Raw genomic sequence first — 13,087 nt, forward strand, 5'->3', positions numbered from 1 at the left:
TGAAAGGAGAAAATATAAAAATGCAGTAAGTGAAACAGGCAAAAAGGAATACAAACGTCTCAAAAATGAGATCGACAGGAAGTGCAAAATGGCTAAGCAGGGATGGCTAGAGGACAAATGTAAGGATGTAGAGGCCTATCTCACTAGGGGTAAGATAGATACCGCCTACAGGAAAATTAAAGAGACCTTTGGAGATAAGAGAACGACTTGTATGAATATCAAGAGCTCAGATGGAAATCCAGTTCTAAGCAAAGAAGGGAAAGCAGAAAGGTGGAAGGAGTATATATAGTGTCTATACAATGGTGATGTACTTGAGGACAATATTATGGAAATGGAAGAGGATGTAGATGAAGATGAAATGGGAGATATGATACTGCGTGAAGAGTTTCACAGAGCACTGAAAGACCTGAGTCGAAACAAGGCCCCCGGAGTAGACAATATTCCATTGGAACTACTGACGGCTGTGGGAGAGCCAGTCCTGACAAAACTCTACCATCTGGTGAGCAAGATGTATGAAACAGGCGAAATACCCACAGACTTCAAGAAGAATATAATAATTCCAATCCCAAAGAAAGCAGGTGTTGACAGGTGTGAAAATTACCGAACTATCAGCTTAATAAGTCACAGCTGCAAAATACTAACACGAATTCTTTACAGACGAATGGAAAAACTAGTAGAAGCCAACCTCGGGGAAGATCAGTTTGGATTCCGTAAAAACACTGGAACACGTGAGGCAATACTGACCTTACGACTTATCTTAGAAGAAAGATTAAGGAAAGGCAAACCTACGTTTCTAGCATTTGTAGACTTAGAGAAAGCTTTTGACAATGTTGACTGGAATACTCTCTTTCAAATTCTAAAGGTGGCAGGGGTAAAATACAGGGAGCGAAAGGCTATTTACAATTTGTACAGAAACCAGATGGCAGTTATAAGAGTCGAGGGGCATGAAAGGGAAGCAGGGGTTGGGAAAGGAGTGAGACAGGGTTGTAGCCTCTCCCCGATGTTGTTCAATCTGTATATTGAGCAGGCAGTAAAGGAAACAAAAGAAAAATTCAGAGTAGGTATTAAAATTCATGGAGTAGAAATAAAAACTTTGAGGTTCGCCGATGACATTGTAATTCTGGCAGAGACAGCAAAGGACTTGGAAGAACAGTTGAATGGAATGGACAGTGTCTTGACAGGAGGATATAAGATGAACATCAACAAAAGCAAAACAAGAATAATGGAATGTAGTCTAATTAAGTCGGGTGATGCTGAGGGAATTAGATTAGGTAATGAGGCACTTAAAGTATTAAAGGAGTTTTGCTATTTGGGGAGCAAAATAACTGATGATGGTCGAAGTAGAGAGGATATAAAATGTAGGCTGGCAATGGCAAGGAAAGCGTTTCTGAAGAAGAGAAATTTGTTAACATCCAGTATAGATTTAAGTGTCAGGAAGTCATTTCTGAAAGTATTCGTATGGAGTGTAGCCATGTATGGAAGTGAAACATGGACGATAAATAGTTTGGACAAGAAGAGAATAGTAGCTTTCGAAATGTGGTGCTACAGAAGAATGCTGAAGATTAGATGGGTAGATCACATAACTAATGAGGAAGTATTGAATAGGATTGGGGAGAAGAGAAGTTTGTGGCACAACTTGACTAGAAGAAGGGATTGGTTGGTAGGACATGTTCTGAGGCATCAAGGGATCACCAATTTAGTATTGGAAAGGAGCATGGAGGGTAAAAATCGTAGAGGGAGACCAAGAGATGAATACACTAAGCAGATTCAGAAGGATGTAGGTTGCAGTAGGTACTGGGAGATGAAAAAGCTTGCACAGGATAGAGCAGCATGGAGAGCTGCATCAAACCAGTCTCAGGACTGAAGACCACAACAACAACAACATCCTCAATTTCACTTCATGTCTCATTCACTAGGGTCTGGACACTAACTTTGGTGCAATAACAGCTTTTACATATGACCAGAATTTCTTTGGGTTCTGTGAAAGATCACTTGACAGTAATCTGCTAAGGTAGTCATTGAAGGCATCACAGATTGCTCTCTTGACAGTCAAACTCGTTTCACTCATTATCTCTCTCCCTATAGCCCTACGATTTGTTTCACACCTATGATGCAGTGATCTCTGTTTCGTTAGAAGTTCTTTTACAGTGACTGTATCCCATGGAGATTCCCTCCCACTATGAACTGTTCTATTGGGTACTTATCTGTCCAGTGCATGGTCAACTATTCTTTTAAACTTGAGCCAGATTTGCTCTTTACCTATGCTGAAAGTTTAAGGTTCACCATTGTGAGATGTCACTACTGATTTTTTATCTAGTCTACTGAGCATACTTTCCTAATCATTGTTGCCACAACTGTGTCATGGTCACTGATACTAGTTTTGATGTGGACATCCTCAAAGAGGTCAGCTCTATTTGTTGCCATTACATTCAATATATTTCCATCATGAGTGGTGATCTTAACTATGTGTTCCAGGCAGTTTTCAGAGAAGGCATTTAGTAATGCTTCACAGAATGTCGTATATCACCAACAGCCAACAAAACTATAATTGTCCTACTTAATTGTTGGATGATTAAAGTCTCCCCTGATGATTATGCTATGATTGGGGAACTTATGTACAATTGAACTAAGATTTTCTATAAAGTTTTTGTTTATATCAGGAGATGAGTCTGGTGGGCAATAAAAGCATCCATTTATCATTTTATTCCCACCCCTGATACTGGGTCTTGCCCAAACAATCTCACATGCCGCTTCGGTTTCTATCTTGCTGGATTTGAGTTTCTTGTATACTGGGGGACATTGCTGCAGATTGTGACAAAAGTCATTGAAACTCCATGCTCAAGGCTGATCTCCTGAACTATCTCTGCCAGTTGGTGGAATGACCCAAGAGTGGCCTCGGAGCCCAGATGAAAGGCATCTTTGTTCCAACTTATGCCACAATATGCAGTTGCTTGCACACTGTTCCCTCACTGGCTGCTTGAGTAGCCTCTTCAACATGTTGAATGTGGCCTGCAGGTATACACACTGAGTGCACCTGGTGTCCTTTCGTGTCCCTTGCTGCAATTTTCCTACCATCATTTGCTGTACATTTCAACTGCTGACGATTAATAGACCTCCTACCCTTTTGTGTTCACCTCATCTTGCCACCACACAAAACAGATTTTCCTAAAACATGTGAAGTGAGTCCCTCTGGATCAGTTTCAGTGAAAGACATCAGCTCGGACTGAGTCCTCCCTGGTCCTCATCCACCCTGTAGAAGATGCCTAGATCTACCATTGACACACCTCTCTCAGTAAAGTGAATGGTTAATGACAGATCCCATACTTTCTGCAGAGGAGACAGGGTTCATGGGAGAGAATAGTACATGAGGTACCTCTGGTACAGATGTCACAGGTCACTCTCGGGAGGCCTCCACCAATTCTCAGCAACTGCCGATTGACTGTAGTCAGGGTGATTTCCAGATGCTTATGAATGTCAACCATTTCATCCAACTATTTTGTGTGTGTGTGTGTGGGGGGAGGTCATACTTTCATTAACAGTCTTTGTTGTGGTGATGAGGCAAATGCTTCTTGCAAGTCAAGAAATACCTCTGCTTGATAGCTTTTATCTGTGGCTTTCAAAATGTCATGGGAGAGAAGCTCAATCTGAGTTACAAGTGACTGAAGTTTTCAGAATTCGTGCTCATTGGCATGGAGGTCATTCTAGTTGAGAATCTGGTTGAAATTTGAGCACAGAATATGTTGTTCTTAAATGAGTCTATCCCACTTCCCAGGCTCTTGTTCTCTTCCATTTTGTGTTTCTCTTGTTAACATTGTGTCTACAGTAACCCAACCTGCTCTTCAATATTGCTGCCACTGGCATTGAAAATTTTCAATTAGAAATCCTGTTTTAATTTAATATTTATGTTGTGAGCACTTTGCATTTTCCATAGTCAAACCTCTGCTTAATTTTGAAAGATAAATTTCTCGATTTGTTTCCTTAACTGGTGCAGACCAAATCGATAGCACCACAAGTAGATATGAGATTTGTGTCATTAAACATAAGTAAAACTGTCAAACAACCACGCAACTGTGACATGTGTGTATGGACATAAACAGTGCTTCATTTGATTTAAACCAAGCGTGGTCTTGATTGCAGTTTTTGTTTTTTCTGCATTTTGATAACATGTTAGTGCAGCTGTAGCTGATAATATTTTGTAAGTACTCTTGTGAACAGTGTTAAGGGAGCCAGTGTGGAGCAACTGTTCATGACATTATTTGTAACGTCTTAAAATCCTGATACTAATATTGAAACTGTCATAATTGAAACAGACAATGCTTTATGAGCGCATGTATGGCAAGTCACTATCAGCTGCCGGTGGTGCAGGTGCATGTGTGGTGGAGACACCAGAGTTGCTTGCTGTCCGGGAGAAGGCAGAAAAAGCTGCAGCAGAGAAAGCGGCAGCAGACGCTGGGCAGACTAACGGATCACTGGAACGGCCAGCTGCTTCTGTATCCCAGCCTTCAACACCTCTTAAGGGCCCCATCAATAAACAGATAGAGACTCGTACTTCAGATGGAAAGAGAAGAATAACACCTATGTACGTACCTCCTGCACCAGATGCTGGGTGAGCCTTGATTAATGTTTCTGTAATTTTAAATTGTATTTGTGTGTTGTATGTGTATTGTGTTCATTTTAAATTGAGTTTGATTGGGGGCCTGCACTAGTGCCTATTAACTTCACATCAGTCATGTTTTGTGTTGTAAATATAATGTAATTGTACAGATAAAAAACCTACTTACCAAGGAGCAGCAGGAGAAAACGTATATGAAGGTTAAAGAAATATGCAAGCTTTTGGAGCCAGTGGCTCTTTCTTCTGGCAGAAAGGTTGAGGGGAAAGGAAGAGTGATGAAGAAAAAAGATTTGTGAGGTTTAGGAAGTGAGGAGAGTACAGAAAAGTCACTCAGAACCTTGGGTCATGGGAGACTTACCAGATGGGGTGAGAAGGGGAGGGGGTGGGGGGAGGGAATGTTTAATTTGGACAGTGAATGTCACTGAGGAACTTTGGCATTTTGGTCGTCAGTGCTCTTTCCAGTGTTATTTCCAGACATTGTGAACATCAAAGTTTGAGTGTGTCAGTTCCTTAGCAGTGGATAGTGCCTATTTTCTTGATATCAGTGTTCTGTGAGTCAGGCCAGCAATTTCAGTATGTATGAACAGCTGAGGGATACTGCTAATTTTATGGTACTCTCTAAGGAAAGCATTTTTACGCCATATCTCTGGTAGTCGTATATGGCTCAAGGAGGGCAGTGATGCAGTAGGAGCTGATTGTACTGTGCTGCTGATAGTGTGGATAATGTCATTTGGTGCCACACCAATCTTGTTCGTATGTGAGCAGATAATCATTGCAGGGGCACAGTATTTCACCTCCGAATAGATGAGCCCAACTTCTAATGTGCAAAGCATATTTACCTAGGAGCCCAAATAGATGCCACACAGTTTATTAATCATTTTAACTCTTGCCCTTCTTTTACCTATGGTCTTTGTCAGGTGCTCCTTCTAAGTAAGCATTCTGTCCACGGTAGTTGTCACGGTTGAGACTTTCACCTTCAGAGTTAATGTTAGGCTCTCTTCTTGTGACCATTACAAAGGTGGAAGCATGATACTTCTGTCTTAGTTGTGTTAAGCTGCAGTCTCCATTTATGAAAGTAGTTGCTTAGCAGCTTTAAGTTGGAGATCAAAATGTCTTTGGAGGCCTCAAATGATTCATGTTGTGCAACTTTGGCTGAGTCATCTGTGTAAGTGAACTTTCTGGATTGTGTGTTTAGCTTGTTTGAAATATAAATATTCAAGAAGATAAAGGCAAGTTTTGAACCTTTGGCAGTTCATCTCCATGTGGTGTACCCTGTGTAATGTCAAAGAGTTAACAATGCCTGGTATTCAGACAGTCGTCAATTGCTGACCTCCTGGCAAGTTTTAAAACATCTATGGCTGCATCTTATTGATTTCTGAAGAAGACCTTTTGTTGCATTATATCTAGGGTTCTTTGTGTCAGTCTTCTTCAATGTTTGACACCAGTTGTTTAGAAATGGAATTTACTCCTCCGTGATAATGCTCCGTTTAACCTTCCAGATAATGCATTATACAGGGAAAGATAAATGAGCTAGTTGAATAAATGAAATGCGAAGAAAGAGAGATTACATTTGCAGAAGTGCCAAAATAAACTATCAGTTATCAGTGCAAAAGGGAGAGGGAGTGAATGAATAGAGAGAGAGAGCATGTGCATTTGTGTTTGTGGTCACATGCTTGCATGTATGTCTGTGGTGAAAGACTGGATTAATCATAAAACGTAGAACTTAGTAAATGAGAAAGTGACAAGGGAGAATACAATGTTAGGAAGAGAGAGGATTGTAATATGAGGGGGAAACAATGAGAGGTGGTGTGTATTTGACAGGTGTTGGGCATCAACAGTAAATGTAATAAATAGTGGTTTGTTTGATTCAGATGACCATTCTCTGGACTGTAATGGATTAATTTTCCTGTTCACTCTGATTTTGCCAGGGATGATTTTGTAGCTGTAATGCACAAGGTTTGAAACTGTACAATGATTTACTGTATCCATAAAATTATTCGCCAGTCACCATTAGTACAGTACCAGTGCTTATTTGAAGTTTCTTGATAAGAAGTATTTTATGTGTTTTTGGGAAATAACAGTTAGATGTTCAGTCAGTAAAGAAAGAAAGGGACATTGTTAGCTGTATTAACAAAAGTGATCTTAATTGTTATTGCAACGTTAGTTTTAATGAACACATGCACAATGCAATCCCACATTATGTAGCTGGCATCCTGCAGGGAATATTTTAGGCCAACACTTAGTGCATAAAAGTCAAAGGTGTCTTGAAGGATAGTTCCTCGTCATACAGTTATGTTCACTGGTGGCACGCAACTGTTTACAGTATATAATATCATAACTTCTTATGATGTTACGTCGACTATATTAATATAGCTGTTATTCATGGATGAAAATTTGGTTTGCTTTTAGTAATGTAAAGGTGATTGGTGGCTGAAACTGAGATGTCATTGCTTTCAGTTGTATTAAGAAGGATAATATGAACAGAATTTCTATTTTGTATGATATATGTCCTTGCGATGTTTTAGCATACCACACATTAATGTTGTCTGAAGCTGTGTGGAACTTTCGGGAAGGTTCACAGTATCTGTTTCTGTTGCTAAATCTTTGTATATACATTTTTTTGCCTGTATAAATGAAGTGCTGATGATATGTGGCTAATTTGGATAGAAGTTCATGGTGATGCTTGTAAAATTAGTATTATTGGCAATTGTACCATATATACATTAATTTGGTCTGTGTTTAAACACCCATTCTGCCTCATTCTGACTTACTAAATACATATGCCAGCTGTCATAGCTGAGGATGGGGTTAACAGATACTTAGTATCAAAGTACTCCCTTCATACAGCAACCCCCCTCCCCCCCCACACACACACCTGCCACAAAATTGTGGCTTCCACCACTCACCCAACCTATTTAATATCCTAGTCCCACCACTGTATTCCACTTCTTATCCCAAACCATCATCCATGTGTCACTACAATGTCAACAGCCAAAATACAAAACATATCATATACATCTTAACTATCAGTTTGTAACTATCTGTCCCACACATCTGTTCCAGCAAACTCCCTGACCTAAAACTCCACCCTTGGACATTTCTATCTCATTCACTTTTCCATTCACCCTTACCTTTGCCCCCCTCACCATTTTTCACTTCTGCACTCATCCCTCCCTCCCTCCCTCCCTCCCTCCCTCCCTCCCTCCCTCCCTCCCTCCCTCCCTCCCTCCCTCCCTCCCTCCCTCCCTCTTCTATTTTGGGCTTGTTTCACTGCTGTCACTAAAACCCATCTGTCTCCCCCCTCCGATATTTCAACACTGCTCTATACTGTCCTTTCATCTTCTCCCACACTTTTGCCTAGATGACTATCACTGGCTAGTGATGTACACACTCATTTTTCTGAGTAATTTCCATTATAATAATGACAAGCATGTTTGCTGTGTCACATTATGTAGCTGATGAATACAGATATTGTGAGATGTTTCTTACACAAATACTAACTGCTTCTGCTACCCTATCTTCCCTCATCTAATATTTACAAATTATGTGCCCTGTACATTATGGTGAATATTAGTTGTCCATCATCCTTTATTGTGTTTTAGCTGATTGTCTGCTGTTCCCAGTTACTTATTTACCTCAGCCTTATGTCAGATAGAAAAAGGAATTAAATTATTGTACAGCATAAAACAAACCTACTGTATTTATTTGTTTTTAAAAGTATAAATACAATACACAAACTATAAAATTAAGCCCTTTACAAATTTATTGTAAAATTAATTCAAGACAAAACTTGATTACCTAAAATATTTGTCACTCCCTTTCCATTTCTGCTCACACACCTAAGAGGGAAATGTCTTTGAGCTTAGCAACTCTGAAAACTGTGAAATCAATATTAAAGTTGGTAATTTTTACACACTTCCAGCATCCCACTTCCCTGCCCCCTTGTAGTGCTGCTTGGGTAAGGGATCTTGTACCTAAAATATTTTCCCCAAGATGGTGAGTTATATATGTACAAAGTGTGGTAGAGATGTCTTCAGTGGTTTCTGAGTTTTGCCTACATGTTACCTGCTTCCCTCATAACCTTTCATTCAGTTTTATGTTTTAATAGTTTTAACACCTACATAGAGAGTGCTGTAAAGGGTACATCCAAAGAGATACATTCAAAGGAGGTGGAGAGCAAGAAACAGCCACAAATTCAATGAATTCTGTGACTGATCAAAGCAGAGAAAACTGGCACGAAGAATGATTTCACACATTCCAGTGGAAAAGCTGGGACACTGATTCGGGAGCTGGGAGAAGACCTGTCCCATAACACAAATAATTGCCAGTCATTGAGTGAGAGTTTCCAAGGTTCCAGCAGATAAAACATGTGTTCAACAAGTAAACAGAGAACTTACTGAGGTCAAGAAATCTCTAGAATCTAGTGCAAAATTCTCATCTCAATTTATGACCACTGAACAGAGGACTGTCCTTACTGACATGAAATGTAGAAAAGCAGGTGCAGATGGGCTTTACTCAGGAATTCTGGTGCACAACAGTCCTACCTTTTTAATGTAATTCTTCACAAAGGAACATTACCATCAAAATTTAAGAGCACTTAAGTTATTGTTATCAAAATTACCGGGAAAGAAGGAACTGCTTCAGAGCACATTTGTATTTAGCTGTGGTTACAAATTCCTGGAAAACGTTATATTAGACAGAATACAAACCAAATTAATTATGTGGTACCAACTGAACAAGATAGATTACACCTTGTAGAAGCTGCTGTGAACAAGTGCTCTCCTTGTCTACTCACACAGAAACTAGGTACCAGAAATTAAAGACCAGGATAGTTTTCATTCACATGTCAGCAGCTTATGACATGATGTGGCGTACTGGTATAATATTGAAATTTCTGATAACTATACCTTATAAGACTAAGTAACCTCTTAAGGAACATGTTCAAAAATGAGCAGTGTGAAGTATGCCAAGTTAAAAAGAAGAGCAGACAATGTGTACTCAAATGATGGCTCACCTCAAGGCTCTGTTCTTGCTCTGGCCTTATTCAGTATGTAACAGCAGACCTGCCAGAACTCCAGTATGCAGGATGTGATGACAGACTAAGGTTTCTAAAACAAAAGTAAATCTTTTCCACCTCTCTAATCATTTAGCAGCAGCAAAGATCAACCCACAGTTTGGCCCTATGGCATTGCCAATCACAGTAATATGCCAACTTACCATGGCATCCCATTAGACAGAACTCTGACATAGCATAAACAGCTTTCCAACACAGCTAAGAAAGTACAAAGATGAGTGAACTTGGCGAGGAAGTTGGTAGGTAGTATATGGGAAGCAAACATGTCAGTTGTCCGTGGAGCATGTCTTGGATTGACATATAGGGTGCATTTTAAAAAATCATAACTATTATGTTATTTGTGTGTGAACAATGTACTGTTGGAATGAGCATACTCTCGAGTTTTACATGGTTCCCACTAGGTAGCAGCAGCGTGCACCCACTTCAGTTCTAGTAAAAATGGTGACAAGACAACAGAAAGCATTTTGTGTTCTACATTTTGCACAATGCAAGTAATAACTGTTCAGTGTGACTTTCGTACTAGGTATGGTGTGGATCCTCCTACAACACAGAGCATTAGACAATGGCATGAACAATTCTGAGAAACAGGTTGTTTGTGTAAAGGCAAATCCCTGCACCAACCCTGAGTGCCTGAAACAGACATCAAACACCTCTGCCATAATTTCACAAGGAGTCCACAGAAACCTGTTCGCTGTGCAACTCAACAGCTCAACATGCTCCTGCTGTGCATCTGGCATGTGTTGCGTCGACATTTACACATGAAACCATACAAAATTGAGCTACGGCAAGTTCTTCGGGAAAGTGGCAAACAACAACGTGTGGTGTTCTGTAATTTCGTTCTGGGCAAGATGGAGGATGACAGTTTTCTTCCACGTTTAGTGTTTAGTGATGGGGCAACATTCCATTTAAATGGAAAGGTGAACCATTGTAATGTGAAAATATGGGTTACAGAACAACCACATGAGGCTGTACAACATGAGAGGGCTTTCCAAAATCTAATGTGTTTCATGCAGTTTCATGAGAAAAGGCGTATGGTCCATTTCTCTTTGCCAAGAACACTGTTACAGGAAGCATATATCTTGATATTCTTTAGAACTTTCTTTTCCCACAGTTGGAGACTGATTCGAACGACTTCATTTACCAACATGATGGGAAACCGCCACACTGTCATCAGGAAGTGGGGGAGTTTTTAAATCAAAGGATTACTGAACAATGGATCGATTGCACTGGAGGAAATGATTCAGCCATACATTACTGGCCTCCAAGGTCACCAGATCTGACTGTATGTAATTATTTCTTGTGGGGGCTTATAAAAAACTCTATTTATGTGCCTCCATTACCAACAACAATGAAAGAACGGAGACATCGCATAACAGAAGCTGGGGAAGCTGTAACTCAAACATGCTTGTTGCAGTGTGGGAACAGTTTGAATACCACATTTCCATGTGCCGTGCATATCAAGGGGGGCCATATTGAACACCTACACCTATGAAAAGGTATTGGGGGGGACTTTTGAGTCTCCTGTTCTTCAAAAATAGAAAAACCATTGTATACATTTATTAGTTCAGAAATATAGGTGTGCCAAATCAGATGATTATTTTTTTTTATAAACCCTGTACTCTGCAGTAGAATATTGCACATGAGTGTGGTTCTGCAGCGCACATGTGAAATTAAGATGATGATTACTTGAATGATTCTATGAAAACCGTTAGTGACTCAGTGCTGGCTACGAATACTATCGAACATCTGTGTTGTCTGCTTTTGTTGAAAGGTGGCTCTGTACAATCTTTGCAAGCAAGTCTAAAAATGAATCAGTCCCCCTTCACAAAGTTTTACTCTTGCCGCATAGGAAATGCCTCAAATCCAGAAGACCAGCATATGAAATAGAAATCCAAATGCTCTCCACTGGGTTGAACTGTGATGCTAAATGGAAATGTAAGTGGTGAGCCGTGAAAACCGGGAGTCATGAGCTTATTGGCAACTCAACTTTTAAAGTTCCAGGCTTTCATCATTCTGGAAAGGTGTTGGGTAAAGCTTTATACATTTCAAACTGGAGAAGGTATGTGCAAATACACCATGGTCAAATGGCGTGTTTGCACTGATAGGATGTGTGTCTTTGGTGATGTACAGACAATAAGCCACATTGTAAATACGTGCCCTAATTCATGTTTCCCTAGTGGTATTGAGTCTGCATGAAGTATCTGAAAAGGTGCTTCATTGGGCTTAGTCTTCCAACATTTGTTTGTAGTCTGGACTACTGAATGTTTATATACCCTAAATAGTTGTGCATGTGTATTTTTTGGTGCACCAAGCTACATAAATTTAAGTATTAACTGTGTTTTTTGTACTTGTCACTTCTTTTTTCACGTGTTTTTACTTTTAGGAAGCTTTAATTTTCGAGTACTAGTAATAGTGTTCCATAGATTTTGTGTTTGTTTTGAATAGAGTCCAGAGACAGTTAGTGCTTATTTTCATTGTTTCCAACAAGAAGTGTCTAGTAACCACAGTTTAGTCAGCTATCAGCCGCCATTAGTGAATTAGCAGTCTAGTTAAAAGTTGATTACTTAACTCTCTACAGTAAATTGTTGATTTCTTAGGATGGACAGGATGTGTGACTGCTGTGTACGGATGCAGGAGGAGCTGGCCACTGTTTGCGAACAGCTGAACATTCTGATGGCCATGGTCAGCTGTCTTCAGGCTGCTGCCTCAGAGTGTAGCGGCAATGGGGAATCTGGTGCGTCACATGGCACACACCAGGTGTTACATGCTTCACCCATGGTCCCTGCTTTCGAGACATCTTCGCGGGTACTGGACCCGGTTGGGCCACCCTCTCCCCAAGGAGAGTGGCGGGTTCAATGGCATTCGCGTTGCTTGACGCGGAGGGTCAATGTGGAGGCTGGCTGTGCCAGTGAGAGGATATGTGGCCGCTCCTTCAGCAAGGTCTGAACAGGCACACGGGGGGGGGGGGGGGGGGGGGGGGGGGGGGGGGGGGTTTATTAGCGATTGGGAGCTCCAATGTTAGGTGGGAGATGTAGCCCCTAGGGAAATAGCAGAAAGATCGGGGAAGAAGGCCAGTGTTCACTCTGTCTGCTTGCCGGTGGGGGTCTCATCCGAGATGTGGAGGAGGCCCTGCCGGCGGTAATAGAGAGCAGTTGGTGCACCTGACTGCAAACTGTTGCTCATGTTGACAGAAATGAGTTCTGCTGTCTGGGTCCAGAGTTCATCCTGAGTTCATACAGGCAGTTGGCAGAGTTGGTGAAGGTGGAAAGTCTCGCTCATGGTGTGGAATTGTAGTGTCGTTCCCAGAACCGATCACGGTCCTCCACTTTGGAGCTGATTGGAAGGCTTAAACCAGAGGCTGAGACGATTCTCCTGAGATCTGGGGTGCAAATTTCTTGACC

At 40.8% G+C, this 13,087-nt stretch overlaps 1 protein-coding gene across 1 annotated transcript in view; it reads left to right on the forward strand.

Moving 5' to 3' along the window:
• Positions 1-13,087, forward strand: part of LOC124545615 (protein HIRA-like) — a 322,322-nt gene that overhangs the window by 201,015 nt on the left and 108,220 nt on the right. The window contains 1 exon segment of the mRNA XM_047124563.1: positions 4,311-4,606. Within this exon segment, the coding sequence (XP_046980519.1) occupies positions 4,311-4,606 (296 nt within the window).

The sequence above is a fragment of the Schistocerca americana genome, chromosome 8 (genome assembly GCF_021461395.2).
Source record: "Schistocerca americana isolate TAMUIC-IGC-003095 chromosome 8, iqSchAmer2.1, whole genome shotgun sequence".
Taxonomy (NCBI): Eukaryota; Metazoa; Arthropoda; class Insecta; order Orthoptera; family Acrididae; genus Schistocerca; species Schistocerca americana.